At 43.6% G+C, this 27,784-nt stretch overlaps 2 protein-coding genes and 1 long non-coding RNA gene across 11 annotated transcripts in view; 2 read left to right on the top strand and 1 right to left on the bottom strand.

Moving 5' to 3' along the window:
- The window catches only part of LOC128134617 (multidrug resistance-associated protein 1), a 71,893-nt gene extending 63,151 nt beyond the window's left edge, over positions 1 to 8,742 (top strand). The window contains exon 32 of one of the 2 annotated variants that reach the window (XM_052772541.1): positions 8,675 to 8,742. The gene's annotated coding sequence lies outside the window, so the exon portion shown is untranslated. Of the gene's footprint in view, positions 1 to 517; positions 1,543 to 8,674 lie in introns of those variants that run through there. The other variant, XM_052772542.1, reaches the window with a different exon arrangement.
- On the bottom strand, positions 488 to 27,784 carry ABCC6 (ATP binding cassette subfamily C member 6). 5 transcript variants are annotated; one of them, XM_052772533.1, is made up of 31 exons: positions 27,205 to 27,784; positions 25,700 to 25,876; positions 25,211 to 25,336; positions 24,418 to 24,555; positions 23,232 to 23,357; positions 22,604 to 22,665; positions 21,675 to 21,806; positions 20,868 to 21,080; positions 19,806 to 19,983; positions 19,202 to 19,363; positions 17,515 to 17,607; positions 16,761 to 16,964; positions 15,994 to 16,140; positions 15,176 to 15,263; positions 14,805 to 14,874; positions 13,969 to 14,095; positions 13,342 to 13,518; positions 12,746 to 12,913; positions 11,066 to 11,327; positions 10,515 to 10,578; positions 9,970 to 10,090; positions 8,603 to 8,810; positions 7,646 to 7,956; positions 6,695 to 6,894; positions 5,866 to 5,992; positions 5,155 to 5,256; positions 4,258 to 4,404; positions 3,531 to 3,689; positions 3,123 to 3,289; positions 2,462 to 2,656; positions 488 to 1,939 (listed from the first exon to the last, which is right to left on the bottom strand). In XM_052772533.1, exons 1-31 carry the CDS (start codon positions 27,256 to 27,258, stop codon positions 1,831 to 1,833), a joined length of 4,614 nt encoding a protein of 1,537 aa, XP_052628493.1. In that variant the 5' UTR covers positions 27,259 to 27,784; the 3' UTR covers positions 488 to 1,830. The 5 variants fall into 5 exon arrangements, with proteins under 5 accessions (XP_052628493.1, XP_052628497.1, XP_052628492.1 ...); XM_052772537.1 differs by having other exon boundaries at positions 11,066 to 11,249; XM_052772532.1 differs by having other exon boundaries at positions 27,193 to 27,273.
- LOC128134619 (uncharacterized) lies at positions 12,591 to 24,545 on the top strand. Of its 4 annotated transcripts, none has more exons than XR_008232792.1 (6): positions 12,591 to 12,656; positions 14,002 to 14,083; positions 15,102 to 15,362; positions 17,146 to 17,968; positions 21,715 to 21,832; positions 22,608 to 22,755. It is a non-coding gene; the product is annotated as an uncharacterized LOC128134619 (long non-coding RNA). The 4 variants fall into 4 exon arrangements; XR_008232793.1 differs by lacking the exons at positions 12,591 to 12,656; positions 14,002 to 14,083 and adding exons at positions 23,234 to 23,318; positions 24,427 to 24,545 and having other exon boundaries at positions 15,213 to 15,362; positions 22,608 to 22,642; XR_008232794.1 differs by lacking the exons at positions 12,591 to 12,656; positions 14,002 to 14,083 and having other exon boundaries at positions 15,213 to 15,362; positions 17,146 to 17,287; positions 17,397 to 17,968.

Here is a 27,784-nt window from a genome sequence, read left to right as displayed (position 1 = left end):
AGAGATTATGGTATGCTAAAAGATGTCTGTTTCAGAATTACCCAGCAACATGGGCACTTCTGTTTCTCTTTGACCTCAGCTAAAAAGAAAAAATAACTAACTTGTATCTCACTAGTTCTAAATGCTCCTGGTTTTGAGATCCATTGATAAACCTTTAGAGTGCTCATAACTTGGATCTGTTGTTTGAATTTTTTTTGTCTCTGCCCTTGAGTAAGGTTTGGAGAAAGTAGAGGGGAAAAATTGCTTCTTTCCTGGTATTTGAGCACCAGTATGGCAGCAGGCACTGGACTTTGCTATTTTAGGCACTTGTCCAGCAGAAACTGTTAACTGCTCCTAACGTGGGTGAAGAGGCTACTGAACAGCTGTTGGCGAAGAAACTGCTGGGTTTTGCTGGTCTGTGTTGACTCTTGCCAGTTTGACCTCTCCCATCCCCTCCCCCATTACTCCTTTTTATACTATATTTACTTTCGCTTACTGAAGAGACCCATTTCAATACTTGATTCTATTTTTATTTCAGCTTCCTAGAAAATGAAGTGCTTTAACAAGTCACAGTAAACAGCAGTATCTCACAGTGTGATTTGTTTGTCACATTGTCTTCTTGTGCTTCCCGAGGAGAGACTTGGGACAGCTCTGACTGCAGCTCCTCGGCACTGTGGGAAGCCCAGGAAGGCTTTGCTTTCAGCTGCCGTTTTGGTTTGTTGAAGTAACATCTGAAAGATGATCATGTCAGAGGCTCTGTGGCACCAGGGTGGCACATGCAGGAGGTAAACTTGCACTCAAGAAGAAAACCAGGAATGAACCACCAGGTTGACAGGCGAGTCCCTGCTACTTTTCCCATCTGCCAGAGTGCCACGCTGCAGGGATCAGAGGAGGACACTTTCCACCACGCAAATTCCTTGTGGCCAAATTAGATTCAGAAATGCTGGTATCGATGTTTGGACATGCTCCGCTGTGACCAACCAGCATTTGGCAGCAGGGCTGCTCCAAGCCTTCAAGCAGAAGGAATGACGCTCTGCTGCCCACTCCCAGCCAAGTTACTCTGTCCTGCATCAGTGAGCCGGCGTCTAAGCTGTCTCTCTTCCTCCACGCAGTCTGTCAGCCCTCTGCACAGCACGATTCACCCAGGGCCCCTCCAAAGCTGACACGGAAAGAGATGCAGTGGATCTGATCCCCAGCTGTGACAACAGGCAGCCCACAGGCAGCCGTATGCTCTCGTGCTTAGTGGCATCCCACTTCCTCTCCCCTACTCCCCCAGTGTTTGTGCACTTTGGGTGACTAGATCCAGCTGCTGCCTTGGAGTCCACATCTGTGTAAAAACAGCACTTAGGTGAGCAGTCCTTAAGACACTGGCAAAAGACTAAATTTGTTCTGCCTGGAACTTAGGACAAGCTGTAAAGAGTTAAGTTTGCTTGCTACCAGTTAAGTACTTGCTTGCTGTCCATAAAATCTCGTTGGCTTTTAAAAATAATCTCTGTAATCTTTAAGTATGGCAGTATATTTGACTTCCATTTATAGTATAAATTGGAAATGCTGTGGTCTTTTCCTTTTGGCTTGTTTACTTTTATACCATAAAAGCAACAAGGCATTTAAGTACTGACTGGCTCGTTTTCAACAGGAGAATGAGGTTTTGGTATCTGGAAACATAATGAAAATGGAATTGCGAAGTTTCCTATGGAAAACCCAAGTCACGCCTTTTCATCTACTCAACTGCGGTTATAGCTCAAACAAGATTTGGTTGAGTGTCAGGCATTTTAGAGTGAAACCAAGATAACTCAATTACGAGGTCAATTATTCCCGATAGTGGTGGCATTATGGTATACTCTGAGTGAGTCACGCAAGGCCTGATTCTTCCATCAGTCTGTAGAACAGTCCCTTCTGAGCTATTAAGTGTTCCAGAGTATCAAATTCAGCTATCCGACCATTTTCCAAGACTAAAATCCTGTGAACATTAAAACAGAAGTGTAAGCTTGGGGATACACCAGCAGCTGTAAGGAACTTAGTTATTTCTAGTTATTTCTAAAATAAATTTCAGTACTTGCTTGTTACTGAACCAAGCTTTCCAGCAGCTTTTCAGCTGGGAAACAGCTGTGGGATAGAAATAGGTTTCTGATGAGCGACTATTCAAATACTGAGTTTGTGGGAGGAGAGTTTTTTGGCAACTGAGACTGGAATAAGATTTGTGAAGGTGTATTTTAGCTTCATGATTTTAAGATGAAGCATAGAGCTGTAGCCATGGTTTTGCTGTCAGTGGGGGGGAAAAAGGGATAAGACACAGCATGAAATACATCATGTGGGAATAAACGATCTTTGATTAGCCTATTGGTGCCTAGCTGATTGAAGCAAAGCTTTGAGGGTTAAACAAGAAAAGACAGAAATGAAATTGCTGTTCACTAACACTGTGTGGTTTGTCTAGTTCACACAGGTCTTCCTCCCTCCTTAGGAAAGTGGCTGAAGGTATTACCTGTCACAGTCCATGACAGTGTTTATCCGGTGAGCTATTGTTAACACTGTGCTGTCTTTGAACTGAGTCCTCAGGGTGGACTGAATCTGAAGATCAGTTTCTAAATCTACTGCTGCTGTGGCCTCATCTAGAATGAGGATTTTGGCTTTCCGAAGAAGTGCTCTGGCCAGACAAACCAGCTGTTTCTGACCAGTGCTGCAAGTAAGAAGAGGGATGGTAAATTGAGAGCAGTAGTCAGTTTTCCCTGGGGTCAGCATACGTGATTAATTTGAAAATAGTAATGAAAAGGTGATTGTTCCCTTTCCCTGAAAGGGTGATTGAGGCTGGTGGCACTGCAGGTAACAGCGTGAAACAAATGAAGAAAATCAAGGAAGTGTATTACTATAGCACCCAGATCTGCACTTGGAGCAGGATTCCAGTGGTTTAAGTACTGCACAAACACAAGCCACCACAATGATTAAGTCTCAAAGGTCTTCCCCTTGGTGTCTTATGATTTGATTTCATGCTGCTAAGCGGGACGATAATGCAGCAAATACTGTCTGGGTGGTTTCTTTTTCTTTTTTTTTCTTAAATGAATTAGACTCCTTGTCTCACTAGCTCTATGTTCTCCTAGCCCACGGGCTGGCACTGCCCTGCTGTTGTCTTTCTGCAGATAAGGTACCTTAGGTTTTCCCCTTGGTCAGTGCACTTATATTCCAACTGATCGGGCAAATCTGCAACAAAGTTCTTGAGCTGAGTCAGTTCCAAAGCTGTCCAGATGTCTGCATCAGTGTATTGGTTTAACGGGTCCAGATTCATTCTTAGAGAGCCAGAAAACAAAACTGGATCCTGAGCAGAGAGACAGTACAAACAGCTCCTGAAATGAATTATAAAAACGAGCTCTCTGGTTTTCCCTGATGGGTGCAAATCTGTGGCTAATGTTACATTGCATGGGAGACTAGCATGGCATAGAGGTTATTTCCAACTTTGAAATTTCTGAATGTCCCTCCTCTCACAGAATCTTTATAAACCCTTCCTAGGTGTTAAGACTTACAACACTGCTGAAGCATTTTGGAAATTAATTTCATACCTGGGGAATGACAGTTATCATGGTTCTAAGGTCATGGAGACCTAGTTGAGCAATATCTAGTCCATCAATTAGGATCGCTCCTTCTGCAGCTTCCACTAATCGCAGCAATCCCACAGCAAGAGTAGATTTCCCAGCTCCTGTTCTTCCAGTTATGCCGATCTGTAAAGCGCAATGGAAAGCTTTTGGTTTTGATGTTGATCGTTTTCCACAGTTGGACAGACCTGTCACGTTGTTCCTCTTGGCCTTTTGAAGGGAGACAGCTTTGCATGGATCAAATCTTCAGGGCTGGTCGTTCAAGACTCACATAGTCTAGCAATACATTCTTAAAGGGAATAATTTATAATTTATAATTTGTAATTGTTTTGTATGAAAAGGAATCTTGAAAGCCTTTGATGGGAAGAATAACTATAAGACTTAGCAGCTAGAACAGAGCCTTGATGTGACACTAGATTTAAAAAGTGAAATTCCTTTGCTGTAACTCTGCTAACCTCCTGTGAAATGAAATTTCACTCGGAAGAATGTCTAGTGTATGCAGCAATCCTGGAAACACTACTTTGTACTAGAAGAGGTGTGCAGTGCAATAGATGGGCTCATACCTTACTGCAGCTTTCACACTTACAAGTTACTGTACCTTGGTGTAGGGCAGGGACTGTATCTGCCCAGATCGGATCACTGTAAAGCACTGCTCACGCTTTGTAGCTCTTCTGAAACAAGTGGCTTTGCTTACCTTCTCTTGCCCGTTGATGGTTAGATTGACATGCTTCAGTGCTAACTCCAAATTTGGCCTGTATCGCAAACTATAGTTTCTAAATTCAATTCTTCCTTCAGTGAGCCAAACTTGACCTTGAAGTTTGCTATTCAGAGTCCAGGGTGCCTAAATAGATTGAAACAAACAGCAATGTATAAAGCTGATTTAAATTACCAAATCAAGTGGCCATACTGAAACAGGAAGCTTATGAAGATATTTGTGCCAAATTCCCCTGATCTATTTACTGTTTTCAAAAGAGAAAAAGGCCTCAAACTTCCATATTGCAAATGTTGACTTTTTACTTTATGTAAAGATGCCAATCATCTTAACTGAAAATGGGGATAAACGTTTGTTTGCATGTCAGAGTTCTGACATTATGAGTGGTTCAATAAAAAAAGATTTATACGCCCCTATGAACAGGACTGTGAAAGTCTCCTTTAGTAGGATCTCAGGGCAGCGTATGGAGAAATAATTTTCATGAATACAGAACAAAAATTATTGCACTGGAGGCTTTTAATGGCTAAAAGGCTATCTAGCGGCCATCAGTTATCAGAGAGTTGCATCGGAACTTGTGCAATAAATACATACTCCAAATATGGGCAGAAAATACGGCTCATTCCATGAGTGTTACCAAGTGAAGCTATTTTAATGGCGACCTAATGCTTAACAGTCTTAAGGAAATAATGATGATCGGAGGTTATAAAACAAGTCAAGTCAGCTGGATAAAACCCAAATGTTGCAGTTCCTTAAAGGAAACATAGCTGGCCTTTTAGAAAGGGAAAAGTAGGGGCTTTGTCCAGGTGGAACAGAAAAGTTACTCATTTAGTTTGCAGAGATGTTCCCCTCTGCTAGGAAGGTCAATAGCTGTTTAGCTACCTCCTTAGGAGTCCTCAAGTATTCTCTCACTCTCTCCACAGAAACAATGTTGTTCTCTATTTCTGTCCAGGAGCGCACCATCCAGTTCAGAACACCAGTTATCTAGCAGAAAGAAACAGAAGCATTCGGGCAGATAAAGTAAGTCTTGACCTGTGCTTGCGAGGTACCTAGTACTTTGTCTTAGTGTTTATTTATAAAGACCTCCTCAGCTAATTGCTTCAGAAATCATCCCTTAAAAGGCTAAAAAATAACCATGGATCCTTGTGAAAGTTTGTACAGCTGTGTTTAAAGAGCCTAGCCAGCTCCCCCCATAGCTTCTCAGCAGGTTTATGGAGAATGAAATGCTACTGACTTGGATGCTAAAAGATAGTGTAGCTGTTTCTTAGGCTATTGTGTAACTGGTCTACAAGCAGGTAAGACAGCTGCTGAAGACCTTGCTTCAGTTGCTCAGAGTATGCTGTGACTTAAGTATGAGTTCAGATGCAGGAGGAAAAAGATGGCTGGTGCATGTGTTTGAGGTTCATTCTCTAAGGGACCATGTGCTCCAGATGCTCTGGGTTTTGGCAGTGACAGCAGGGTTTGGTAGGAGAAGGCATCTAGAAAGCCACAGAAATAGTTCATGATTTCTTAGAAATTAAAATGGTAGCAGAAATTAAAATGTATGTTGCTTTTGATGAAAGGCAAGCATGGTATTACTCAACGCTGAGTTACCTGAAGAGCATATGAAATGGAGAAGCCAGCAGTTCCTGGACTAAGATGTGTTCTGCCCATTGCTGCAAATAGTGCTGCAAACAACACAATGCCATTGCTTAGAAACTCCAGGTTTGTAGCAAGCCATCTGCAAGAGGAGGAGAGTACAAGGCTGTTGCTGGGTGCCCTCTTCCTTTCTCCCAACAGAATCTGTGATTACTTTGCAAAACACTTGTGGAGCTGCTGGGGTACAGGATGCTCAACAAAGCTCTTGTCGCACCCTGGTTGCTCTTATCTGGCCACCTTGGAGCTCATGAATGGCTCCAGTCTATCCAAACTGGTTGGCTTATGGTCTCCGTTAGGGTTTTCTCCAAGGCCTGCTGGATGAGAGCAGCCAGCACGCAGTTTCTTGGATGAGTTGGTCTAACATTTCTCACTCCTTCTGGTACTCCTCACTTCTTTCATGACTGGTGGCTGATGGCTCTGTTATCTGATGAGTTCTGCATATACCACAGGCCTCATGCACTCTGTCATGCGATGATGGGCCTCACCAGGCACATACTACAGCTTCCTGCATTTTGGACACCCAAGTGATATCTCTAGCACTGTGTCAGCATGTGTGTGTGCCTAGCCACACAACAGAGATGGGAGCATATTGGTTGTGTGAGGGGCACATTGCCGGAGAGGGGTGCAGTGTGAGTGGTAATGAAGAAGACTACCCAACCCCCAAAACACTGTGCACCCCTGTCTCATCTTCTGTGTACCTCCACCCAAGCCCCAAGGGCAGCTATCTCCACTCACCAAGGCGGTGACAGTAAACTATCATTTTTTTTACACTGCAGATTTGTACCTGTCAGCAACTGCTCCAGGGAAGCATATTCGCTGATTCTCGTCCACTAGAAAATTGCTCTTCAAAATAAACCTTTCCTGGGCCTTGTGAGCACGGATCACACTGCTCCCTTGGAAAGTTTCTGAAATGTGGGAATAGATGGGTGATCTGCTGGCAGCCTCTATGCGTCTCAGCTGGCAGGAGGTGATGACATAGAAGTGCTGGTACAAAGGGAAATGGAATGGGAAGCGATTAGAAAGCTTATGCCTCCATGGAGGTGCTCCACAGGACATGTGGGAAGGCCTCAACAAGTGCAATAATACGTACTATCCCAGTGTTATAAAACCTAACGTGCAGGTAAGAGATGCCCTTAAAAGGTGAGGTAGCATTTCTGCCTGTGTTATGTCCTATCTTCCTTAAGAATAACCCCGTGGTTAGTTAATGCGAAGAAGAGAGAAGAACTCGCAAAGCCTCTAAACTCACATTTACTTTCTCCTGTAGACCAGCCCTTTGCTTGATGGAGAGCAAAGGCATACTTGCACCCTTACTTGCCCTTCCCTCACGTTCAGTCTTAGTTGGCAAAGTGTTTGAGGTTTCAGAGCCCAATGGGAGAGCTGCATGGCATACATGGTTATATTAAAAAGCAGTGTAGGAATTCTGGAGGAAAGGTAAAATGCTTTTGGTCTTAATATGATTGCATTTACACAAAGGAGACAAGGAATATAGCTCTAGGTAGGATTTGATCCGGACATCAGAAAAGCACAAGCCTCTCTGTGAAGTCTCTGGGATGCTTTGGAAGGCTGAGGTGATGTGGGAAGAGCCACTGACATTTACTCTTGTTCAGTTGCAATTCGAGATGATGAAACTAGTTTCTGCATGTCTCTGCTCTTAAGAAATGGAAGGAGGCTTTCTACAGGGACATGGCCATGCTGCTTCAGCCTCACCTGTCTGTGTATCTCTTTGAGCTCCTACCTGGAATGCAGCATAAAGAACAGTCAAGGGCACTATGGCCATTGCTGCCCTTGGTGTAGCCACTATAATGACAAGGTAGATCTCCAGCAAGTTGAACAAGAATCCCAGCAAGGACTTCAGTTTGTCAGGGATGACAGAATCAATAGCATCCATTTCTCTGGAGAAGCGGTTCAGCAAGTTTCCAATGGGTGTTTGCTCAAAGAAGACCATTGGGGATCTAGCAACGTTCCTCAGCAACTGCAGAAACAGCTTGTGCGATGCTAACACGCCACCTAGAAGGACTGCTGCTGTGGAGGCAAATCTGCCAAGGGCTGTAATAAAAAACATAGTAGTTATTAGTAGGTCTGAACAAACTCACCTTGGAGTTCTCCTTTGCAACATCATGATTTTCACTTAGTACTGTGAATGCTATACTAGTGAAAAGAGCTGACTTCCTTTTTGGTAGCAATTAAGCCAAGCCTCAGAGCTGTAGGGTAAACTACCCTTTCTGTAGGGTAGCTACAGAGGGCTGGAAGACCTTCTAAGCAAGCTTGATGGGGGCCACGAATTCAGCAACTTAAACACACAGGACAAATTCTTTATTCTTCACAAAATGAGCTTGACAGGAATTACTTTGAATTACTCGAAGTCTTAGGTTTCCTGTCTACAGATTCACTGTTAGCACAGAAGGGTACCCAACTTTCCTGCTGAAAGGCACAGGAGAACACTTCTAGCATATCATGAAGTAGAATTTCAGGCAGTAACACTGGAAATATTATTCAGATCCCTTAGAAATCCCCTCTGTGCGTCAGAGCCTGTAGTTTTAGGTCCCATGCCAAACCTTTAGGGCTGGTGCCAAAAGCCCAGGAGGCTAAGAGCCCATGGGTATGCACTTGTTTATATTCTGAGAAAACATCCTGGATGTAGGAAAGGGAGATGGAAATACAGAGGAGAATTAGGTGACCAAGTTAAACGAACCTTGAATGACTCCTAGTGCACCAAAGACTCCAACTCTCAGCTCTGTGTGCTGTTGTGTCCTGTTGTGAACAGGGTCATCTGTCCACATGCTGAGCCAGTAACCACGAGAAAATGACACAGCTTGCTGACATGTGAACAACAGAATGGTGTACACACACAGTGGTAAGCCTGTCGCCTTCAGGTAGGCTGCATAAATTGAAGTATTAACCTAGAGCGAAACAATCGGGGGGAAAAATAGGAGAAGTTGGGAGGATCAAGCTTGTTAGAAAGGAAAAGCAGGTCTGAAACAATGGAATGATTTATTATGGCGTACCTACTCGGTTATATGTCATGGGTCATAACAACCATGTTAATTCTTTTTTTGTTTTCCTCATGGATGAATAATGAAGCCATACTTAAATAAATCCATGGTATTAATAAGTGATTATTGTCAACTGATAAACGTTATTGCAATAGGCTCTTGTTACTGCTGGAATGCACGTAAGGCTTTCTTTATGCCAGGCAGTGGTTTTCATTTGTTCTCGGTGTGAATGAGAACTACCATGTATCCCACTGACTCCTTGTGTGAGTAACTGCTGATCAGCAGAGGTGATACTGGCTAATACTGTGCTAATACTGGCTAATACTGTGCTTTCCTAGGGGAAGAGCTGCCTCCTTTGGGGCGTCTGACTTCTTACTCTCATCTCGTCTCAGTACCACTGTGTAGCCTTAGCTATTTGTTTTCTCCCCATGTTTTACTGCTGCTACAATGTGCACTGAATACACACCTCATCCATGCCTGACTCCTCCTAGCTGGAATCCCATGTCTGCTTGTCTCCTTTCACAGTGCCCTCCTTGCCTCAGCCTTTTGAGGTGTTTCCCTTGGGCAAGATGAGAACAGTGATGTGCTTCTTTGCCCCTTCCCACCAGCCTCAAGAGTTTGTGGACAGACTCAAGATTACAAGTCCCTTGTAATCTATCCTCTTCTGTCCCTTACCACCACATCACCCTGATTGCCTCAGTGCGCTTTCCCCCTTCAGGTCAACTCTTGAATCAGGATCTTTCTTCTCAAGTGGTCATAAATTATTTTTTTTTCCCCCCTCTCATTTCCATAATGTGCTCTCTGCAATGTACATGCATTACTCTGATTTTGGGACCAGTGCTTGGATTGGGGCATCCAGGGAGATACAGTTTGCATAGAAGGTGCTGTGTAAAATAACGCTGAAATTACTTTCTCTCAATTATAGGGCAAACTTGTACAGCTCAGCTGACTTCCCTGGAGTTGCACTGGTTTAACTTAGGCAATGAGCTGACCTGCCTGCCATGAGTGGGTCAGTAATAAACCCATGGTATGTGTCTTTGCCTGTATAGGAAGGTGCTGTGCTTACCCTGCCATGCTGGGTTTTCTCTCCCTTCATTAATCTTCCTTTGGTGGCTGCAGCAGTGGTAGAGTCTTGACTTGCAGGAATGGTCTCCCTTCCCATAGCAGAAGATTTGACTGAATTGTCACTTCATAAAGAAAACAAAAATACTTTCAATTTTTAGACAAGGCAATGAGTATTTTAAAGCTGGATCTCCTTACCCATCCACGTCTATATTCACGCCTATTTTGAGGGCTGCAGTTTTCGGGGTCCTCCAGAGTGACCCCAACCATTGTCCATCTTTGTCACAGGGACTGGGCTTTGTCAAGCTATTAACAAACTAAAGCTTTAAGCATTCACTAGCTGCGGCTGGTTTGAAATGAGTCAGACCTTACAGCCCCACTGGGAAGTGAACAGCAAGCAAATGTATCAACATGCCTTGTACGGGAGCTCTGGAACAAATTCTCACTCCTTGTGAAATATGGAGAAAATGTTAGTCAGCCTCCACATTCAAGAGTAGTTTCTTACCTGTGGAGCAAGTTCTTCAGTGTCTGAGACAGCTTTAAGCTTACCTAAAGAGCTTCTCCTGTGATAGACCACTTCTAGAGGTGATGGTGCCTTTGGTGTCTCCTAGAGCTGTGAAATAAATGCATTTTTCTTCTTCTAAATGCTTTAGAATCCTGCTTTGTCCTGCATAGCCTTTGAGAGACTGGTAATACAGAGGAAAGATTCATTACAAAGAATTGTTTCTAAGGGTAGAAATATCAAGATGAGGCTTGAAGAATAGCACATATAGTGGGTAATTCTGTTTACTGCATGATTGTTGTCTACTAAGATGGAACTGTTTATTCAAGAACCAATATTGAGGTGATGAGTCAGCTAATTTGACAGGCATATTTTTCCCCCCACAAAGCGACACCTTATTGTGATTGAACCTTGGCTTTAAATGTCCATAATAAAACAAATGTAAGGCTGGCTTTTCCAGTTTTCTTTTCCTTTCCCTCTTCCCTACTGTGAACAGCAGCAGACCCCTCCCCTGCCAGTTCTTTAATCTTAAGTATAATATTAAGGAAACAATTGACTGACAGACATAGGAAGAATGATTCCAACTCATTTGGGTTACCTGGAAAACCAGTGCCTGCCTGCTCTTCTGCAGTAATGTGTGAATGAAGAAATTCTGCAAATGCCCCATCTCTCTGTAGAAGTTCTTGGTAGGAACCAATCTCTGAGATCGTTCCATCCACCAGAAAAACAATGTTGTCCACTTGAGGCAAAATGTTGATTGTGTGAGTCACCAGCACACGAGTCTGCTTGAATAAAGATTGAACAGTTACAATTGTTCTGGTGTTTCCCTGCTCACTCGAGCTTTTGCAGTCAGCTGTCTTCTGAAGAAAGACATGTACTCAGCGTGAGCTGTGTTTTTTACTAACTTGGAGATATTTTTGTTATTTATTCTTGTCACTTCTGACTGTCTCTTTAATGAAGTTTATCTTTGCAGTACAGCTTTGTGCCCATTTTGAAAGTGCAGAACTCGGGAGCAGTGAGTCAACTTCCTTTGTGTCAGGTATGGCATAAAAGAATGAGAATGGGAACTGAAGCCTGAAGTCCTAGGCTAGCACCCTGTGTGTAGGAGGACCTTTTGCCTGGCTCACTGACCAGTTCCGTGTTATTGATTCCCCTCAGGCTGAAGCTCTTAAGTAGAGTGATGTTAATTGGACAGTATGTCACATTTATTGTCACTGATATCAATATTTCAGAATCGAATTTGTGCCTGAAAACTTCATCAACCTGAATGGGGTTAGAGTGCAGCTCCTTTACGTTTAAATTTCTGAGCATATTTGCACAGATAATTACATGTAGGAACGGACATATGAAAAGCAATTTTTCCCTAGATAACAAATTGGCATGTTCTAAATTTCTAATCTACAATCAAGCCCTTTGAGTACTGCTTAAGTCTGATACATTCTTTCTTTGCCAGTCTTTCTGTTTCAATACAATAATTACATTCTGATACTTGCAACCAATCCACATGAAGAGAAAGGTATTTGTAATCAGACACGTCTGTTTTAATTGGACTTTCTAATGAAATAAATTATCTATTTTCCTTCTACAATGTGAAATTGAATCAAGTATTCGTAGGCAATTTATACCATGAAGCAAATAGAGCTGCCCTAGCATCCCTTCTCACGTAGCCACATTATTATTATCCAGATTGCTTGACAGCAGAGAAGTACCAAGGAATAACAAAATGCAACCAGTGCAAACAATAACGGAAGAGAAGTGTTTAAGATGGATTTTTTTAAGACTGAAGTTTAAGTGATGAACATTTGGGTGATGAGAACTGTAAAGGTGCCACTGAACCATTCAAAAGTGATGGGACTAGACATTATGATAAGATACAGTGAGCTGGAAGAGATCAGACAGCTCTTCCTAACTATACTAGAAGTAAATCTCAAAAAGGGAGAAGGATAATGTCAATGGAAGACCAAAGAACTATAAACTTGCTGTAGAAGTAAGGCTGGAACTAGGCATGTGGTTCGCATGAGGATAAAGACAGTATTTCAGGAAAACCTAACTTCTCAGTCTTCCTCCTAGGCGAGATTTACTGCAGGACTTCCATGTGCTGTGTGGACTGCAGAGGTTACCTGTTCCACTGTTGCTAACAGTAGTACCTGCTGCCACTAACAAAAAATAATTTGGGAGCCTTTGATAAAGTGAGTAACCACCTTACTCGAAACATTTCAGGGGCCCCGATAATTAGATACATTTTGCCATCTTTTACAGTTTGGGATTTATAACACACCTTGTCCTTCAGTAAGCCGTTGGGTCCAAGAACATGTTCAAAAATGTGCTGTCCAACATGGGCATCAACAGCTGAGAGGGGGTCATCAAGTAGGTAAATTGAAGCCTTCTGGTACACGGCACGAGCAAGGTTGACCCTTTGCTTCTGCCCTCCAGATATATTTATTCCCTGTACAAATGTATTGACACTGTTTATTCCAAAGCTACAGCATATTTGCTAACTGTTGGCTCCATTTTACACTAAGGTGTTATGACTTCCTTATTTTTAAATCAGTGCATCTCCCTCCCTCCCTCCCTCCAAATAGGGCTCTTGAGATGCAGAGGCAGATTCTTTGGAGCAACTCCACTCTCCTGCAAAAAAGGACCCAAGAATGACCTGGAATTGTTGATTTTTGTCTTAAGCATCTCTCATATCTCTGGTTAGGTTAACTGCCAGGAGGTGGGCTTCAGACCCTGTTAAATCATGGCCTGACTTCTCAGAAATCACTGAGCACCTGCCTCCTGCAAGTTTAGTCCTTTTGTAGGTGTTCTAAGCAGGACACCCAAGTTGTAGCTACTCACGGAAAAGTTGGCCAAAATATAAATCTAAGCCAGTACCTTCTCTCCTATTTCACTCTTCTGCCCTGCAGGGAAGCTCTCCAAATCAGGTTGCAGTGCACAAGCATCTATCACTCTATTGAACCATGTTTCATTCATCTCTTTCCCAAAGAGAATATTATCTTCCACTGAAGCATTTTGTATCCAAGCTTGCTGGGGGACATAAGCTGCCGTGTCCTATAAAAATGGAAAAATGTTAATAATCTTTTTTGTAAGCTCAACTTGACACTGTGGGAACCTGTCTTTGAAGAAAAACTCTCCCAGTTAGATTTATAGAAATCTGGAATGATCACCACCATTGACAGGTCTCAGAAAGCTCTGCAACATATAAGTCTGCACTCTCATTATCTTACAGAGGAGGAAACAGAGGTGCAAGTACATGATGTGATTTACCAGAATGCCACTTCAGGTCACTGTCAGAGTGGGAAAATGGAACTGGATCTTTGAAGTCCTGTTCCAGTTCCCATTCCCAAGGGCTAGGCTCACCTGAGAGGTCCTAAGCACCTTCAGATAATTAAATGTGGGCTGCTACATACAGCCTTTGTTAAAATTCAGCAATAAATGGTTAATACCTTACTGTTCCTGAAGACAGCCTAATTAGAAGCAAATGTGCAGGGGAAAATTTACCTTCATGATCATGCAGCCGTCCGTCTTCTCCAGCTCACCAAGTAACGCTGACAGCAAGGAGGACTTTCCAGCACCTACCTGGCCAACTACAGCAAGCAAGGAGCCTTGGGGCACGGTAAGATCTATCCTATAGACAAAAAGAGTAGTCTCTTATCACCTTTTAGATACACTTTGTGAAAAGAAAATGGCCAAAATTCTTGCTATTGTCTTGCAGCAATAAAAACATACCAACTAAACCCCCTAAATTCATACTTGAGGCCTCAGTTACACAGCGTTACTCTTCCTGTCGTGCTGACTTTTTGCAGCAGGAGTCATCCCTCCAAAGAAACGTCGAACCAGAAAGTCTTCATCCACATCCTCATCTGAGTTTCAAGCCCCGATCCCCACTCTGGAGATAGGCTAGCCCAAAGCACTGGATATAAAACATTCCTGAACGTCAGAACTTTTCAACACTGTTTCTTTTCTGAAACTGTAATGCCTTTTGAAATAAGCATGTAGTGATGTCATATATAATATCTGCATACCATCAACTCTTACTTTTTTGACTTAAATTACTGTAATTTCATATTTGGACAAGAAATTTATGTAAAGAAAGCAGTCTCCATATATTAAGGCAACATCCACATACAGGCACCTTCCCATTTATGTGCGCCCAAGCATAAAAGCAAGATGACATTTTGTCTGACTTCATAATTTCCAGAATTCAATGTTAAATATGAAACAAACTCAGAAGCCTCTACATATTCCACAGTGGTTTCACTGACTCCCCTGAGGAATTAGTTCATGCAGCATCCACCCTGACCTACAGAATTGAGATGACTAAGGTAAGTCTGTACCTTCTAAGACAAGGAGAAGTTTCTTTGCTCCAGCAAAAAGTCCCATTTCTTATGGTGATACTTGCCTGTACTAAAATATGAGGAGAAATAGAACACTTGTCATTTCAAAGGTGGGTACAGAAACATCCCTGTTTATGTGACTTCATCTTTCAGTGTGTATTTATATTACATAAAATGAACCTTCAGTATGAAAAGAACCGGTTAATTACCAGACTAGATTTCATCGTTGGAAATCAACAGGCCTGAGAGATAAAGTCACAGTAAGGGGCAAACATTTTTTTCTCTTGACTATGCTAGGCAGCCTAAGAGTGGAAGCTGAACAATGGAAGCTACTTCTCTTATAAGACAACAATGCTAACACAAAGGCTTACCACAGTCAGAAGTGTTTCTGCTTGAGCTCTCAGGATTCAGTTCTTCCAGATTCAGAAAAGCTGCTAAGCGCTTTAAAGAAACCTTGGCCTGAAATGAAGCCCATGAAAGAATAAGATTTAGAACAGAAAGGGAGCTAAAACCCAAAGTGAAGACTCAACTTGAAGACCTACTTAGAATGTTGACTAGGTACTATGTTGCGGATGCCGTAGGCTTAGATGGACAAATGCAGCTCTTCCTTAACTGCCTTTATTTCCACTTAGCTTAGCAAAAACCCCATATTCTTCCCTGTGTTTTTTCTTCTGTTCACACAGTGAAATTGGTGCTTTTTTCTCCAATTCATCCTGCAATCTTTCCAGTGATTGCTTCTGTACATGAAGAGATGTGACAGTCTCCTTGGGGTGCAGGAGGGAAATTAATTTCCCAATTTTGTACTGGACAATGACTTGCTTTTCTCTCTGGCCTGGGCTAGCAGGGTTTCCACTGATCTCCCATGGAGATTTTGCTCCATGTATTCTGATTTCTGTCATTAAAAACAGAACTGGAAGCACCTCTGAGATCTAATGGTGCTTCTGACTGGCCCCAAAAGACTTAAGAGTTGTTCCTGGTGACTATTTTGTCAATATATGGGGCCTTTCTGAAAAACAATACTACAAAGTACTTTTAGCTGCGAGTCCTTCCACTTTACTGTTTCACAATAGCAATTAAATAACTAGCCCTGATGTTCAAAGCCCTAAGAAATCCCTACCTTTACCTGTTAATGATGATCTGCAAAAAACCACTTATGGTCAAAATAAAAGGAACATAGCCTGCAATTAACCTGGACAGCAGCATTTATGGAGAGTGGCAGGAAGGAGTGAGCAGTGTTGAGAATGTTGATCAGTGTTAAAGATACAAAGGCCTTCTGAGCATCCAGGATGTGTGTGTTATCCACCAGGGTGTAGACAGCAAACATGACAAATGCAATCTGAAAGGGAGCAAAAGAACAGCAAACCATTTGCTTCAGGCAGGGAAGAAAATGGTTCAAGGGTGACAGGCACCTTCCTAAAGACTCTGGAACCCATTTAGTTAAATCCAGGCTATCACCAATATACACGGTACCCATCCTGCAAACACCATAGGCAAAGGCCTTGCATGTTGGTGACAAACCAAGTCTTGATCATTTGACGTTTGTTCTGCTTTAAGGAAGTTTTGGTGCTGCAACCACAGTGAGGTGAAAGCACAGCCATTTTCTATTGAAAACACACACGGCTGAGCTGCAACAGCAAGCGCAAAAATGACGTGTGCAGCTACTGCCTGTGCTGTGAACTCTGTCTAGCCTGGAGGTCTCCAGGTGGTTCTTGAAAAGCAAGCTCAGTCTGCCTGGAGCACACTGCCAGACCAGATGACTTGTCCATGGAACTGTTAGGACAGTGTAAGTGTCTGTGTGGCTGATTCCACTGGGGCTCAACAACTCCTGTGAGACCACCAATTCCTCTGGGCAGATATTATCTTTAGCTGTCCCACAGCAAAAATCTGTCCAGACAGGAGTACAAAGAGAAATGGAAGTAACAGCACATGTTTTATGTAGGAAGGTGAACCACTCACCAGGAAAGTTGATGAATGGAAAGAAGCTAGAGATGCTGAGAAGAGAATCTGAGATCTTTTTAGGGCCTGAAGTTCTTGCTTCCGGATACCAAGTACTTTCTCCATGAAGGTTTTCTCCCAGCCATACAGTTTGATTACTTTAATGTCGCTGAGAATGGCACTGGTGAGTTTGGCCCGCTCATCTTTATGTTTCATCTGGGTCTCCTGTAATAAATGTTTGAGTTTTATCATTTAATAGGTTGAATGTTTAATGGTGCAATTACTCTGAAAAAACCACTTTATTCCTGCCTATGAATTCTGAATAAATTTCCCTGCAGTTGAGCTGTGTATACTGTTTTGCTTATGAATCTTCCAGGCTGGGAAATATTTTGCTTTTCATCTTCAGAGCTTTAGTTTTACTGGCAATACAGAAAAAACCACAGAAAAGACGGGCAAACAAGGTAAAAGACTTAACGTGCAAGAGCTTCCTCCAAACTTCAAGAAGTTTGCAGGCTTTGAAGCCTCCTATGTGCCTTCAGATAGTCATGGTAAGCATGAATAATAAATATTAAGCCATCACTTGATGTGAAGTGTTAGCGATACACTTCAATACAATACTACTTTTTTTTTTTGCTACATGCCTACTGTAATCATCAGTAGCCTTGGGTTGCATGTGATCCTTTCTTGGAAGAGCATGGCAGCTTTACATTTAAAAGTAGTATCCTAGCATAACTCAAGTCAGTATACCACTTCATTTTTATGAAGCAAAATGTACCTGAAACTGACTCCTCTTCTTGGTGATCATGAAATTGAGAGGCAAAAGAAAAAGGAATACAGCAATCGAAGTCAAGGCAGATGGCCCAAGAAGCTGCCAGAGAGAAAATGAAAGAGGAAGAACTTCTGGTGATTCCTAGAAACGACTGTTTTCCATTCCCCTTGCTCACCTTGCCTCTTATTTGAACTTAAGCCTAACATCCCCCATGGCTAAGGCTTTACTCTAATCTTGCCTTTGTCTTTCCTGGGAATTGTGCTTCCTAAGCACTGTGGATTGTTAACTCTCCAGGCAGGGTAACTCTTGTCATCGTGCTCTGCTGAATTTATTTGCTTCCCTTTTAGGAACTAGATCAGCGCTGAAAGCGATCCAGAAGCACGCTGGCAACTCAAATAATTTCTGTTGCTTCCCATCTGTTCTTCGATGTGTTAAGGAGGACATCTTGTGGCTGGCACAAGTAAGTGACCCGAAACGAAACCAGGTTTTGTTTAAAAGACAAACCCAAACCCTCAACAAACCATTCTTGCAGCATAAGTAACCCAGCTTGCCTGAATTTACATCAACTAGTGAGATGAAATGGTAGCACTACACTGTGCCACCAACTCTTGGGACAGCTCTTGGATTTCAGGGTTCATAATGACTTGTGTATCAAAACAGAGAGCTTGTTTTTCATGGTTTAGTTCCATCTCTCTACAGATGGCTTACATTTGCTAGAGAGGTAAACGCTGGTACACACAGAGAGATAAAAGCATTCTCTACACAAATGGTCTGTGAACACTAGCAAACAAAGTGTTAATTACGCTCCAACTCCATGCAACCACATTCAGCTTGTCAACATTGCTAGAAAAGGGATGACTTTTCAACAGTCTATAACCATGGCTACTAATTTTCCAAGGTCATAGTATCCTGCCAGGCACGAGGTACAGTCCATCCTGGTTAGCAAAGGAAGGTCTCAAAGGTCTCTGGAAAGTTCCTGGGGATCAACTGTCTCTATAGTGCTCATACTTCCATTGGGTGTGCTGCCAAAAACAGGGACTAAGAAATAGGGCTTTATCCTGCTGAGAAAATACCATATGTTGAATTAGGGGGGAGAAAAGGATCTTTTAGATTCTCATCCTTCATTTCTAATTCAGGTTTTGCTCTCTCCTTCCTAAACTCCTTGATACCTATGACACTCAATGTATCCAGTACTCTTTTTGAATATCATATAACTTTGCTTCAAACTGTTTCACTGATTTTGTGGTAATCAGGCTTTAGGATGAAGTATGTCAAGTTGCTCTTTCAGACCATTCCCCTTTACGCTCTGTAACTATGCCAAGGAGCTGGAACTGGACTCTCAGCCTGCACTGGGCCACCACATTTTGGTTGAAAAGAGCGGTGACAGAGGAAAATCAGAGGCAGAAGTTTTTCAGTCAGCTGAGAATTACCACACTCAGTGTCTTTTCCCTAAAAGAGACTGAATGCTGAATACACAGGTGAGAGGATGTAATGAAGGATCAGGTGAGGATTCTACATCAATAAAAGTATCTTCTAAAAAGAAAAGTGAATCCACCATGCTGCAGAGCTAAGAAAAATATGGCAAGTTCAGGTTATTCAAACCAGCAAAGCTCTAAGCAGAATTCTGAAAACTCCTTTTTCCTTTGATACCTAGAATAGAAAGGGATTGTTAATTACTGTCATCATATTTTACCTGCCACAAGAAGACAAAGCAGATGATAATCCGAATGGGAGCAAGCCAGGTCCCATTAAAATAGATAATCAGGTCCATTAGCTTTTGGACATCAACAGACACCAGATTAACAATTTCACCTACTGTTGCTGCTTTCCTTGATGCATTTGACATAACTAGGATCTAGACAGGATAGAGAAGAAAGTAAAGGCATCATCAAACAACTTTCTTTTCCTTACAAAGGAAGAAAAAAAAAAAAAAAAAAGAGAGGGAGAAAAATGTCAAATCCTAGGTACTGAAAACATGCTGTTGCCTGGGATATGTGACTTCACTTTAAGATGAAGAATTTACTCCTTTCCCTAACCATAATCTACAGCATAACAAAGTTTATGTTGCTTTTTCCTCTTTCCTTTTCTTGGCTTTTCCTTCAGAGGTAAGATCTGAAAAATAAATAGTAAAATAGCTCCCACATACTGTTCAGAGATGAATATAGCACAGAGTTACACCCTAAAAGTAGTTTCTAATAACGTCTCCCCTGATATTGTTAAGAACAAGGTACCAACAATGTTGTAACTACTACTGTAGGGCTACAAAAAGATGAAGACGAGAAGGAAGCTACACTCACCTTCCTGTACACAAGCCCTGTTACTGCAGTTTTCAGTCTCAACCCCAGAACAAGACACATGTACATATATCGTTGTTCAAACAGAGTCTGGAGACAAGCCAAAAGGAACATAGTGAAGGCATAGAAATAACCATGCCAGCTAGGTGCTTCTCGATCTTCAATGAACTCCAGGAAAAGGCTGCAAGATAGGAGCAAAATGTTGATGAATCCAGGTAGAACTGATGAAATATCAGACACACAGAAATGCAGAAATACCAGGGATTTTTCTGTATTCTCTCTGGCTGACGTTTATCAGTAAAATAGCAGAAGAATTGGAAAAACTGCTGAGTATCCTATGTCTTATAATGTCCCGGTTTTTGACATTTAGTCACTCTTGGTTTTGAAGCAATTTTTGATCTCAGCATCTTCTCGGAGGAGACCTCATTTTCAGTGTTAAGGATGGCTCCTTAAATCCATGACTTTGTCAGAAATATGCAAATTGGGAGCCATAATCTAAGGAAGTCATTGACATTTCCAGAACTTCTCTTAATGACTAAGAAGTGATTTTGCCCTTGAAAATATACTGTAATGCAGGTTTGTGTTGTACCAACGCAATCCACAAAGCACTATGTCAACTGACTGAAGAAGCTATTTAAGATGTATAGGATGCACAGCTGTGCTCTTTATAATTAGTCAGGGAACATGGAGCCTTAAGACTACAGCAAGTGGCTGACAGCCTGTGCAAATAATGTGATATGTAGCACCATCAAATAACTCGCTCCTGTTCCAGTAAAGTTGTCAAAAGGCTTAGTGCAGCCTGTCCTTTCCACTGCTGGAATACAGCAGCGGAGAAAGTGTGCACAGCTTTAGACAGTGGTTTGGTTCTTTTCCCCCACTGAGCTGACTGTAGGCTTAGCACAAGTGATAGTCCAGCTCTTTGCATCAGCAATAGGAGATTTCAAAAGATAAGTGTTTGTGTGTCCACCTCTGTGGGTGCTGACATGACATACACATCCCTCTGTGAGCTCATGCACACAGCAGTCTTGTACATGTGATAGAAATACATTATAAATATGCACATACCTCAGTAACTTTGGGATGGAGAACAAGAAGACATCACAGATAACTAAGCAGACAGTGCTGAGAAGGAAATAGGTTCCAAACATGCTCCAAAACGCTTTCAGTAGGGGCCTGCTCTGACTGTGCTCTGATTGCAGTAGCACCTCTGTCTCCTCAGCTTCTGCTATGCCAGTTTCACTCTTCTGACCCTTTTTAAATGTAGCAGACCCCATTTTTCTAGGGAAAGAAACAACGAGAAAGCTAGCCGCAACTGGAGAAAGCTTGGGGATCTTATGCTTTCAAAAAACCACTAAATATCTCACACTGGGTCTCATGCCATGTCCAGTAAAAATACTCATCAAAAAATGATCCCTCGCACAAAAACCTTACAGTTCCATGCTTCCAGGAATGGAAGGATGTTCTCCAGCAGATTTCAACACTTAAAATCAAGTTTTGCACAAAGGAACTCACCCACTGAGCGCTCACCTACTGAAGGGTAAAGACCCCCGAGTTTTCACAGCAGAGCATTACTTGGACCATTTTATGTATGCTATCCTTTTCTTCTTCTTGTTTAACGGACAAATAATTCAGTAGGATTGAATCTTTCAACCATTCTCTTGTCCAGGCAGGAAGCACCTAGCAGAGCTTACATTCTGAGCCTGAATATGTGCTGAAGCAGTCTGTCTAGCACTCTGTGGGGAACGGAGGGCATTAAAGCCTGTTCTGAGATGGCATACCAGCACCTGTAAGCCTAGTTGTTTATATAATCTAGACGCAAGAGAGAAACTGCCCAGCTGAGTCCATGACACACTCTCTAGATCAAGTACTCACTGCTGGGTTCTGCTATGACATTTCTTCCACTCTCTTTCAGCCCAAGCAACAATTTCTTCAGAGGAGTCCTCTTTCCTCACTGGCCATAAGTCATCTACCTTCAAGGACTGCTGACGGCCTTTCCAGACAAGCCTGGAAAACACACAGACTGCTGTAAGGTAAGCACAGAAGGATTTGTTATGCATGTAACGTTTTCAAAACAGATGGGCTTTAAGTTAGTGCACCACAGTGAGCACATAGGTACTTACATAAAACGCTACTCGGGACTATCGTTTCCCAGAATAAATATGAGTGTTCAGGAACAGCAGTTTTGCTTCAAATTCCTGTGCTATCTTCTGTCAACATAACGAGGATTTGCCAGTAAGCCCTAATTTCTAGTCCATACTGAGAGTTGGGTCTTGGGCAGTGGGGGACAAAGTTCAGTTTAACTTACTCTGTGACTCAGTGAAACACAGATGAGGCCTTATCGTAGTGGACATTAGGCCCAAGGTATGTAATCATTTTACTTCTGAATGCTAAGCAGCAGGCTGGGCCAATGTCCTCATTCACTATTTTCCCCTTGCCCAGCATTTGTTACAGGAAGGTCTGGCAGGCAAATAGGGCTGTGGTTGGTGTACCGTGATCATTTGAGATTGCTGGGGTCTATTTCAAAATTGGGAGGGCACTGGAAGGGTAGTTGGAAGGGGGAAGAGAATTATCTAGAATCACAATTTGTGTTTTGAACTGTTTTCAGAAAAGTAAGTTAAATTTTCACAATTTGATCTTGTGAGAATACCTCAAGTCCCCAGAGAAAGAACTTAAAATACTCACTGCATAAGCTAACCCGGGGGCTGAGATATTTCCTACTGGCTATCATCTACACCCTCTCTTACGCTGCTGGTTTTTTCTGATATTCTAGCAAAAGCACGTCTTTTTCTGTGTTTTCTTACCCAGAGAACCACCAGTATGTGATTTTGGAAAGAAAAGAGGTGCTGGCTTCTGGACACTGATTCTGATGGGAGGAAAAACATGGGTGATATTTATATAGAGAAAAGGGCATGTGTCAGATGAATATAATCCCCTTCTCTGTGCTCCCCCAGGCAAAGCAATCAAAAAGTTACACCCCCCCCATTCATTGACCCTGACAGTGCAGATGTATTTTGGAGGATCAATGGGATCGGGAGACTTTGGAGAATTAGACTTTGAATGTTTCCAATGGAGGAACAAAGAATATCATTCTTAATACCCAAAGACATTTATTTTCTGAAGTACCGAGCTCTGCCTTACTCATACTTATAGAGTACTGCTGCACAGGAGAGCAGGGGGAAGCAATATGAGCTCTACCTACTGGTTTCGATGAAAAGAAACATAAATATGGATAGAAGAGGTTTTTTCAAAACACACATCGAGAGACAGAGTACTATTATTTCAAATTCTGCAGGTTACCTTTTAAAACCGTCAGCCTTTATACAGAATGATGCATCTTACATCTCCCAGATACTCACGTTCCTGTGTACTCCCATAAATTCCCGTTTGAGCAATGAAGCAATGCATTATGAAAAGCTACACTGTACTTACAGGACTGTTGACAGCTTTAGAGAAGAAGGGAGGGTGATCAACTAAGCAGAATAAAACAAGTTCTCCTAGCACCAGGCTAACATAAAGGTAAGTAGTAACGTGGCGGAAATGGTCTTCCAGGAAGCCCTACGAAACAGAATACGTGAAATCAGTGGAGAAAGATGGCTTCTCATGTTCTACCAGCCATAAGCTCTGAGTTTTGGTTCAAAGCATGAAGTCCATTTATTTAAACTGTAGTTATGTAGAGCTACTTAAACAGGTAACTCCTGAAACTGGAGTATCAGAAAATGCTAAATAACGGACATATGTATTATTTATAGCGACGGTTTTATCGTGAGGCTTCAGAGAAGTCTCGTCAAGTCAGATGTCCACATGGCATCATTATTCAGTGAACTTTGGGTGCTCTGAGGGATAGAAGCTCCTTGCTCACCTAGTGGGATGAGTTGTTGATACAATAAAGCAGCTGCCAGGTTTTATTATAAATGGTGTGTCTAAGGGGCTCCATGAAGGGCTCTCTAATTAATTTCGCGAACGAGAAAGAGAAAAACCAAGGAAAAAGTCCGGGTATTTTTGGAACTGTATTTTGGTAGCAAGAAGTGGCAGAGTGTTATTTCTACAAGAGGCCTGGTGCCTGAGTATCATTCAACACAGCAGGAACAAGCAAGTTCCTAACTGTCTTTTGTTTAGTGGCCGCATGTTTTTCCCCTATTACTTAAACACACAGGTAACATAAGCTTTTGTTTATCCCTTGTTGTGATGGAAAGGTACAACTGTTTGCCTGAAGAAAATGGCCACTGACAGTAAGTCTCAGATGTGTAAACCCAGCTAGCACTCCTCCCCAAATAAACACTCACCACAAATATCCAAATAATAAAAATGTATAATATACCAACATATTTATGCTGATACAAAATCTGGTGTAAGGCCAGTTTTTACTGACAGCGTTTATGTTCATTTTGCTTTTATTCATATACGAAGTCCGCCGAGCTCTCAGAAAACCACACTCTGTCTACATTGAAAGGGACAACATGCATGGAGATGACAAAGTGTCATCAATCATTTTTCTTCAGCATGTACCTTAGGGAGAGGAACTTGGTTCTCCACCTCGCAACCAATGAGGCAAAAAGAGCCTGGCTGTATAGAGACTTCACACCCCTGCATGCTGAAGATACGTGATTTCACTTACTCTTTCCAGGGCATGTTGGACTTTGGAACTAAACATCACAACTGCAGCCATGAATGAGAGCAGCCAGTAAATCAACAGGATGCCTGAAGACTGGATGCCCATCATTCTTTCTGCCTGGGTAAGGAACACGGCAAGGATCTGCAAGGAAGTACGAATTTGTCCAAATAAATAGCCGGCAATGGAATGCCAAACATTATTATCAAATTAGCAGATACAATAGAGAAAAATCAGTTAGCTTCTTGCTCAAACATTTCAAGATGTTCCGAGCTGCAGCATTGTTCCTAGAAGGCTAAAACTGAAAAGCATTATGTGCAACTTTGCACTCAAGAATGTCTCTCCAGAAAGGGCAAATAATAAAACTACAAGTGGGCCAACAGGCTGGGAGGATCTAGGCTACGAAGACACAATGACAGAAGGGGAGGATAGGCATTTAGGTTGAACAGAAATCCCATTTCATTCTAAACCATACTAAATCGCATACCGTGGTTATGAGAAACTACATCTTGTCTTGTTGTTGTGAGGCCTCTTTCTAAACATTCCTGCTACCTCCACTCCTGCGAGGTGTACTCTGCCCACAGGGCTCTATACCGTAGCTGTACACCCAGTGGTCTGCCCCACGCAACTCCAAACCCCTGCTGCATCACACAGCAGAAACTCACAAAGCACATCTCCAGCCTTCTACTCTCCATCAGCTATCTTTGTGCTCAAAGATACTGAGAAACATGGGAAATACAATATCCGCCCCAGGAGGGCTAAGCTAGGCCACACGCAGACAAAATAAAGGAAGAATTACCATTGTGATTCCCACCACGGCAGGGCTAATGAAGAATGCTGGAGCCCGTGGGATTCCTTGGCTTATTTCCCACAGTACGAAGAAGACATTAGAAAAACACAGTACTACCAGGATGAATCCAAGGACCTGGGGCAGAGGCAGCAAACACATGTTGGAATGGACTGAAATGGTGATGGGACAATCCACCAAACTGAATGCTCCAAGCAGCCTAGGAGGTTAGACTGGAGAGGTGGAAGAGCAGGTTTGGGATAGAGAGCGTTACAGGAAGTAGCAGGGAACCGACTGGAAGTAGAGGGGAGAAGATCTTAATGACAGTTCTTCCTAAAACTTTACTCGATTTATACTGACCTGGCTTTACTCACCTGAGTGAGTAAACGTTAAAGCAAACACAGAGATGGATCATCAGAAACGAGTTAGTGATTTAGAAAAATTAAGTTCTGCATCAAAGTTGTGATAATGTTAGGATCAAACCCCATCCTCCACCCTTACCATTTTGGTTTTGAAGATGTGGGACATCCTGATATAGCCTTTGGTTTTGTGTCGAAGATACAAGTAGTAGAAAGGAAAACAGATCCAAAGATAGGCACAAGGGATCCAAGCAATGACTGTACTCTCAAAGCACCACGTAAATCTTGGGGTGTTTGTATACCATGTCTGGTTCCAGTTCTGTCACAGAATCAACACAGAAGTGAAACAGTAAAGCTAATGTATGTATGCAGAACTTCACCAGCTACTGCAAGTTGCTAATGCTACAACTGAGATCTACGATAAAGTTAGAGGAACTTGATTTACGGTTTCAACTGTAAAAAACATTTGGCCACAGAGGGGCTGCTGGAGAATAGTAAGGTGTCACAGGTGAGGGAGGGAGGGAGGACTTAGCAGTGGCATTTTGGAGGGAATGGAAGTAGAAAGAGAGGGGCGGGGGGGAAAGGTTGGAAAAGTGAAAGATGCCAAAGAAAGGACATCACGTATCACAACTAGGGAGAAAAAAAAGAGAGGAAATTTAAGTTATTGCGTGTGGAAAGACAAAAAATAATTCGGGAATGAAAAAGATTATTGGCATTTGGGAACCATCAGAATAGTCAGTAGGGAATCGCTGGTGAAATGGAGGAGGAAAGAAGTGTTCTAGTGCATAAACGGCACGGTAACTGCACTTCCTCATCTGTATTTATAATCCATTTGTAATTTTTTCTGACTGAACAAATAGTTGGATCTCACCTGCCAACATAACAATACTAAAAATACAGCAAGTGTAGATAAACAGGCAAGCGTATGTTTCCTTCAGCAGCTTGCAGAGGCGGTTTGAGTCCTTTATGTGGAGGATACAATGCAAAGCAAGGCTAGGGGAAAGGAATCACTCGATGAAGAGAGGAAGCAGCTAACGGCCCACAAATTATTATGAGAGTTTATCGACCCTGGGGATGGAAATCCACGTGAGCCTGCACTGATCAACTCAACAGAGCCCCTTCAAAGGTATTTCCGTAGTGGGTCATCCAGCAGAATCTTTCTCAAGACAATAAAGGGACTAACTTCAATACCCTTCCAGCAGCGCAGCCCGACTGCACGCTCCCACGCAACTCTCATCCAACTTACTGTAACTGCATAAAGACTTGGGCTGTTCTCTACCGGGGCGAAAACTCGTCCCTGGGAGCAAAGTCCCCAACACCAGCCACCTCTGACGGACGTACGCTTCACCGCTTACAGCGTGTCTGTCCGCCGCCTTACTCGAGTACCAGGCTGGCAACTGCCACCCGAGGGGCAGGAGGGGCCGTGGGTACCCGCCCGGGCCGTGCCGCCCCGCGGAGCGGCTCTCCCGGCCCCGCGCAGGTCGGACCCGCGCACCCCGCGGCCGGGCCGGGGCCGCCCGCCGCCACCGCTCGCTCCCTTCGCTCGCACCGCGGGCTGCTCGCTGCGGGCCAGGCTCTGACGGAGCCTCTGAAGGGGCGGCCCGGCAGCGGGACGGTGCCGCGGCGCTCGCTTACCCGCTCACTCACCCAGAGCCCCGCGGAGCCCTCCCGGGAGCCGCACAGCGCACCGCCCGCCGCCATGCCGCCCGCGGAGGTGGCGGCCGGGGCCCCGCGGCGCGGCTCGGCTCGGCTCGGCAGCCGGCGGGGGCGGGCCGCCTGCGGCCGCGGACCCTCCGCTCGGCGTACCGGACCGCGCCTCAGCGCCGGCGGGACGGGCGTTTCTCCTCACAGGGCAGCGGCCGAGAGCCCGGTTCCCGCCGGGCGCGTGCGGGACTGGCGGGAGCCCCCGGAGCGCCCCGTCCCGGCTGGGGGCGGCGGGCAAAGTCCGGCCGGGAGTTCCTCGGGGACGCGTCTGCGTTCGCGCAGCCCGGCAGCAGGAGCGCGCCGAGGCGGAGCCTCCCGGCAGCGGGATGGGGCAGGGGCCTCGGCCTCGGCCTCGGCCTCGGCGGGCAGGCGGGTAGGCAGCGGGGCGCCGTGTCGCCTCGCCGGGGGGCAGCGGCGGGTTGCATCGCACGGGAGCGGCACGAACGAAGTAGGGGCAACCCCCAGGAAGGGTCCCGGCGAGGGTTTCGCAGCGGGCTGCGCACAACCGGCGGCGGAGGCGGGA

The sequence above is a fragment of the Harpia harpyja genome, chromosome 21 (genome assembly GCF_026419915.1).
Source record: "Harpia harpyja isolate bHarHar1 chromosome 21, bHarHar1 primary haplotype, whole genome shotgun sequence".
Taxonomy (NCBI): Eukaryota; Metazoa; Chordata; class Aves; order Accipitriformes; family Accipitridae; genus Harpia; species Harpia harpyja.
Note: the sequence above shows the minus strand (reverse complement) of the source record. Positions and strands in the feature narration are given on the sequence as shown.

Excerpts from the sequence above, each read along its gene's own strand:
- ABCC6 (XM_052772532.1), bottom strand. The coding sequence starts at position 27,258 with ATGGCGGCGGGCGGTGCGCTGTGCGGCTCCCGGGAGGGCTCCGCGGGG. Across the intron at positions 24,556-25,210 it reads CCGTGGTGGGAATCACAATG|ATCCTTGCCGTGTTCCTTAC; the intron begins GTAATTCTTCCT and ends ACTTCCTTGCAG. Across the intron at positions 14,875-15,175 it reads CAGAAACACTTCTGACTGTG|TACAGGCAAGTATCACCATA; the intron begins GTAAGCCTTTGT and ends CTCATATTTTAG.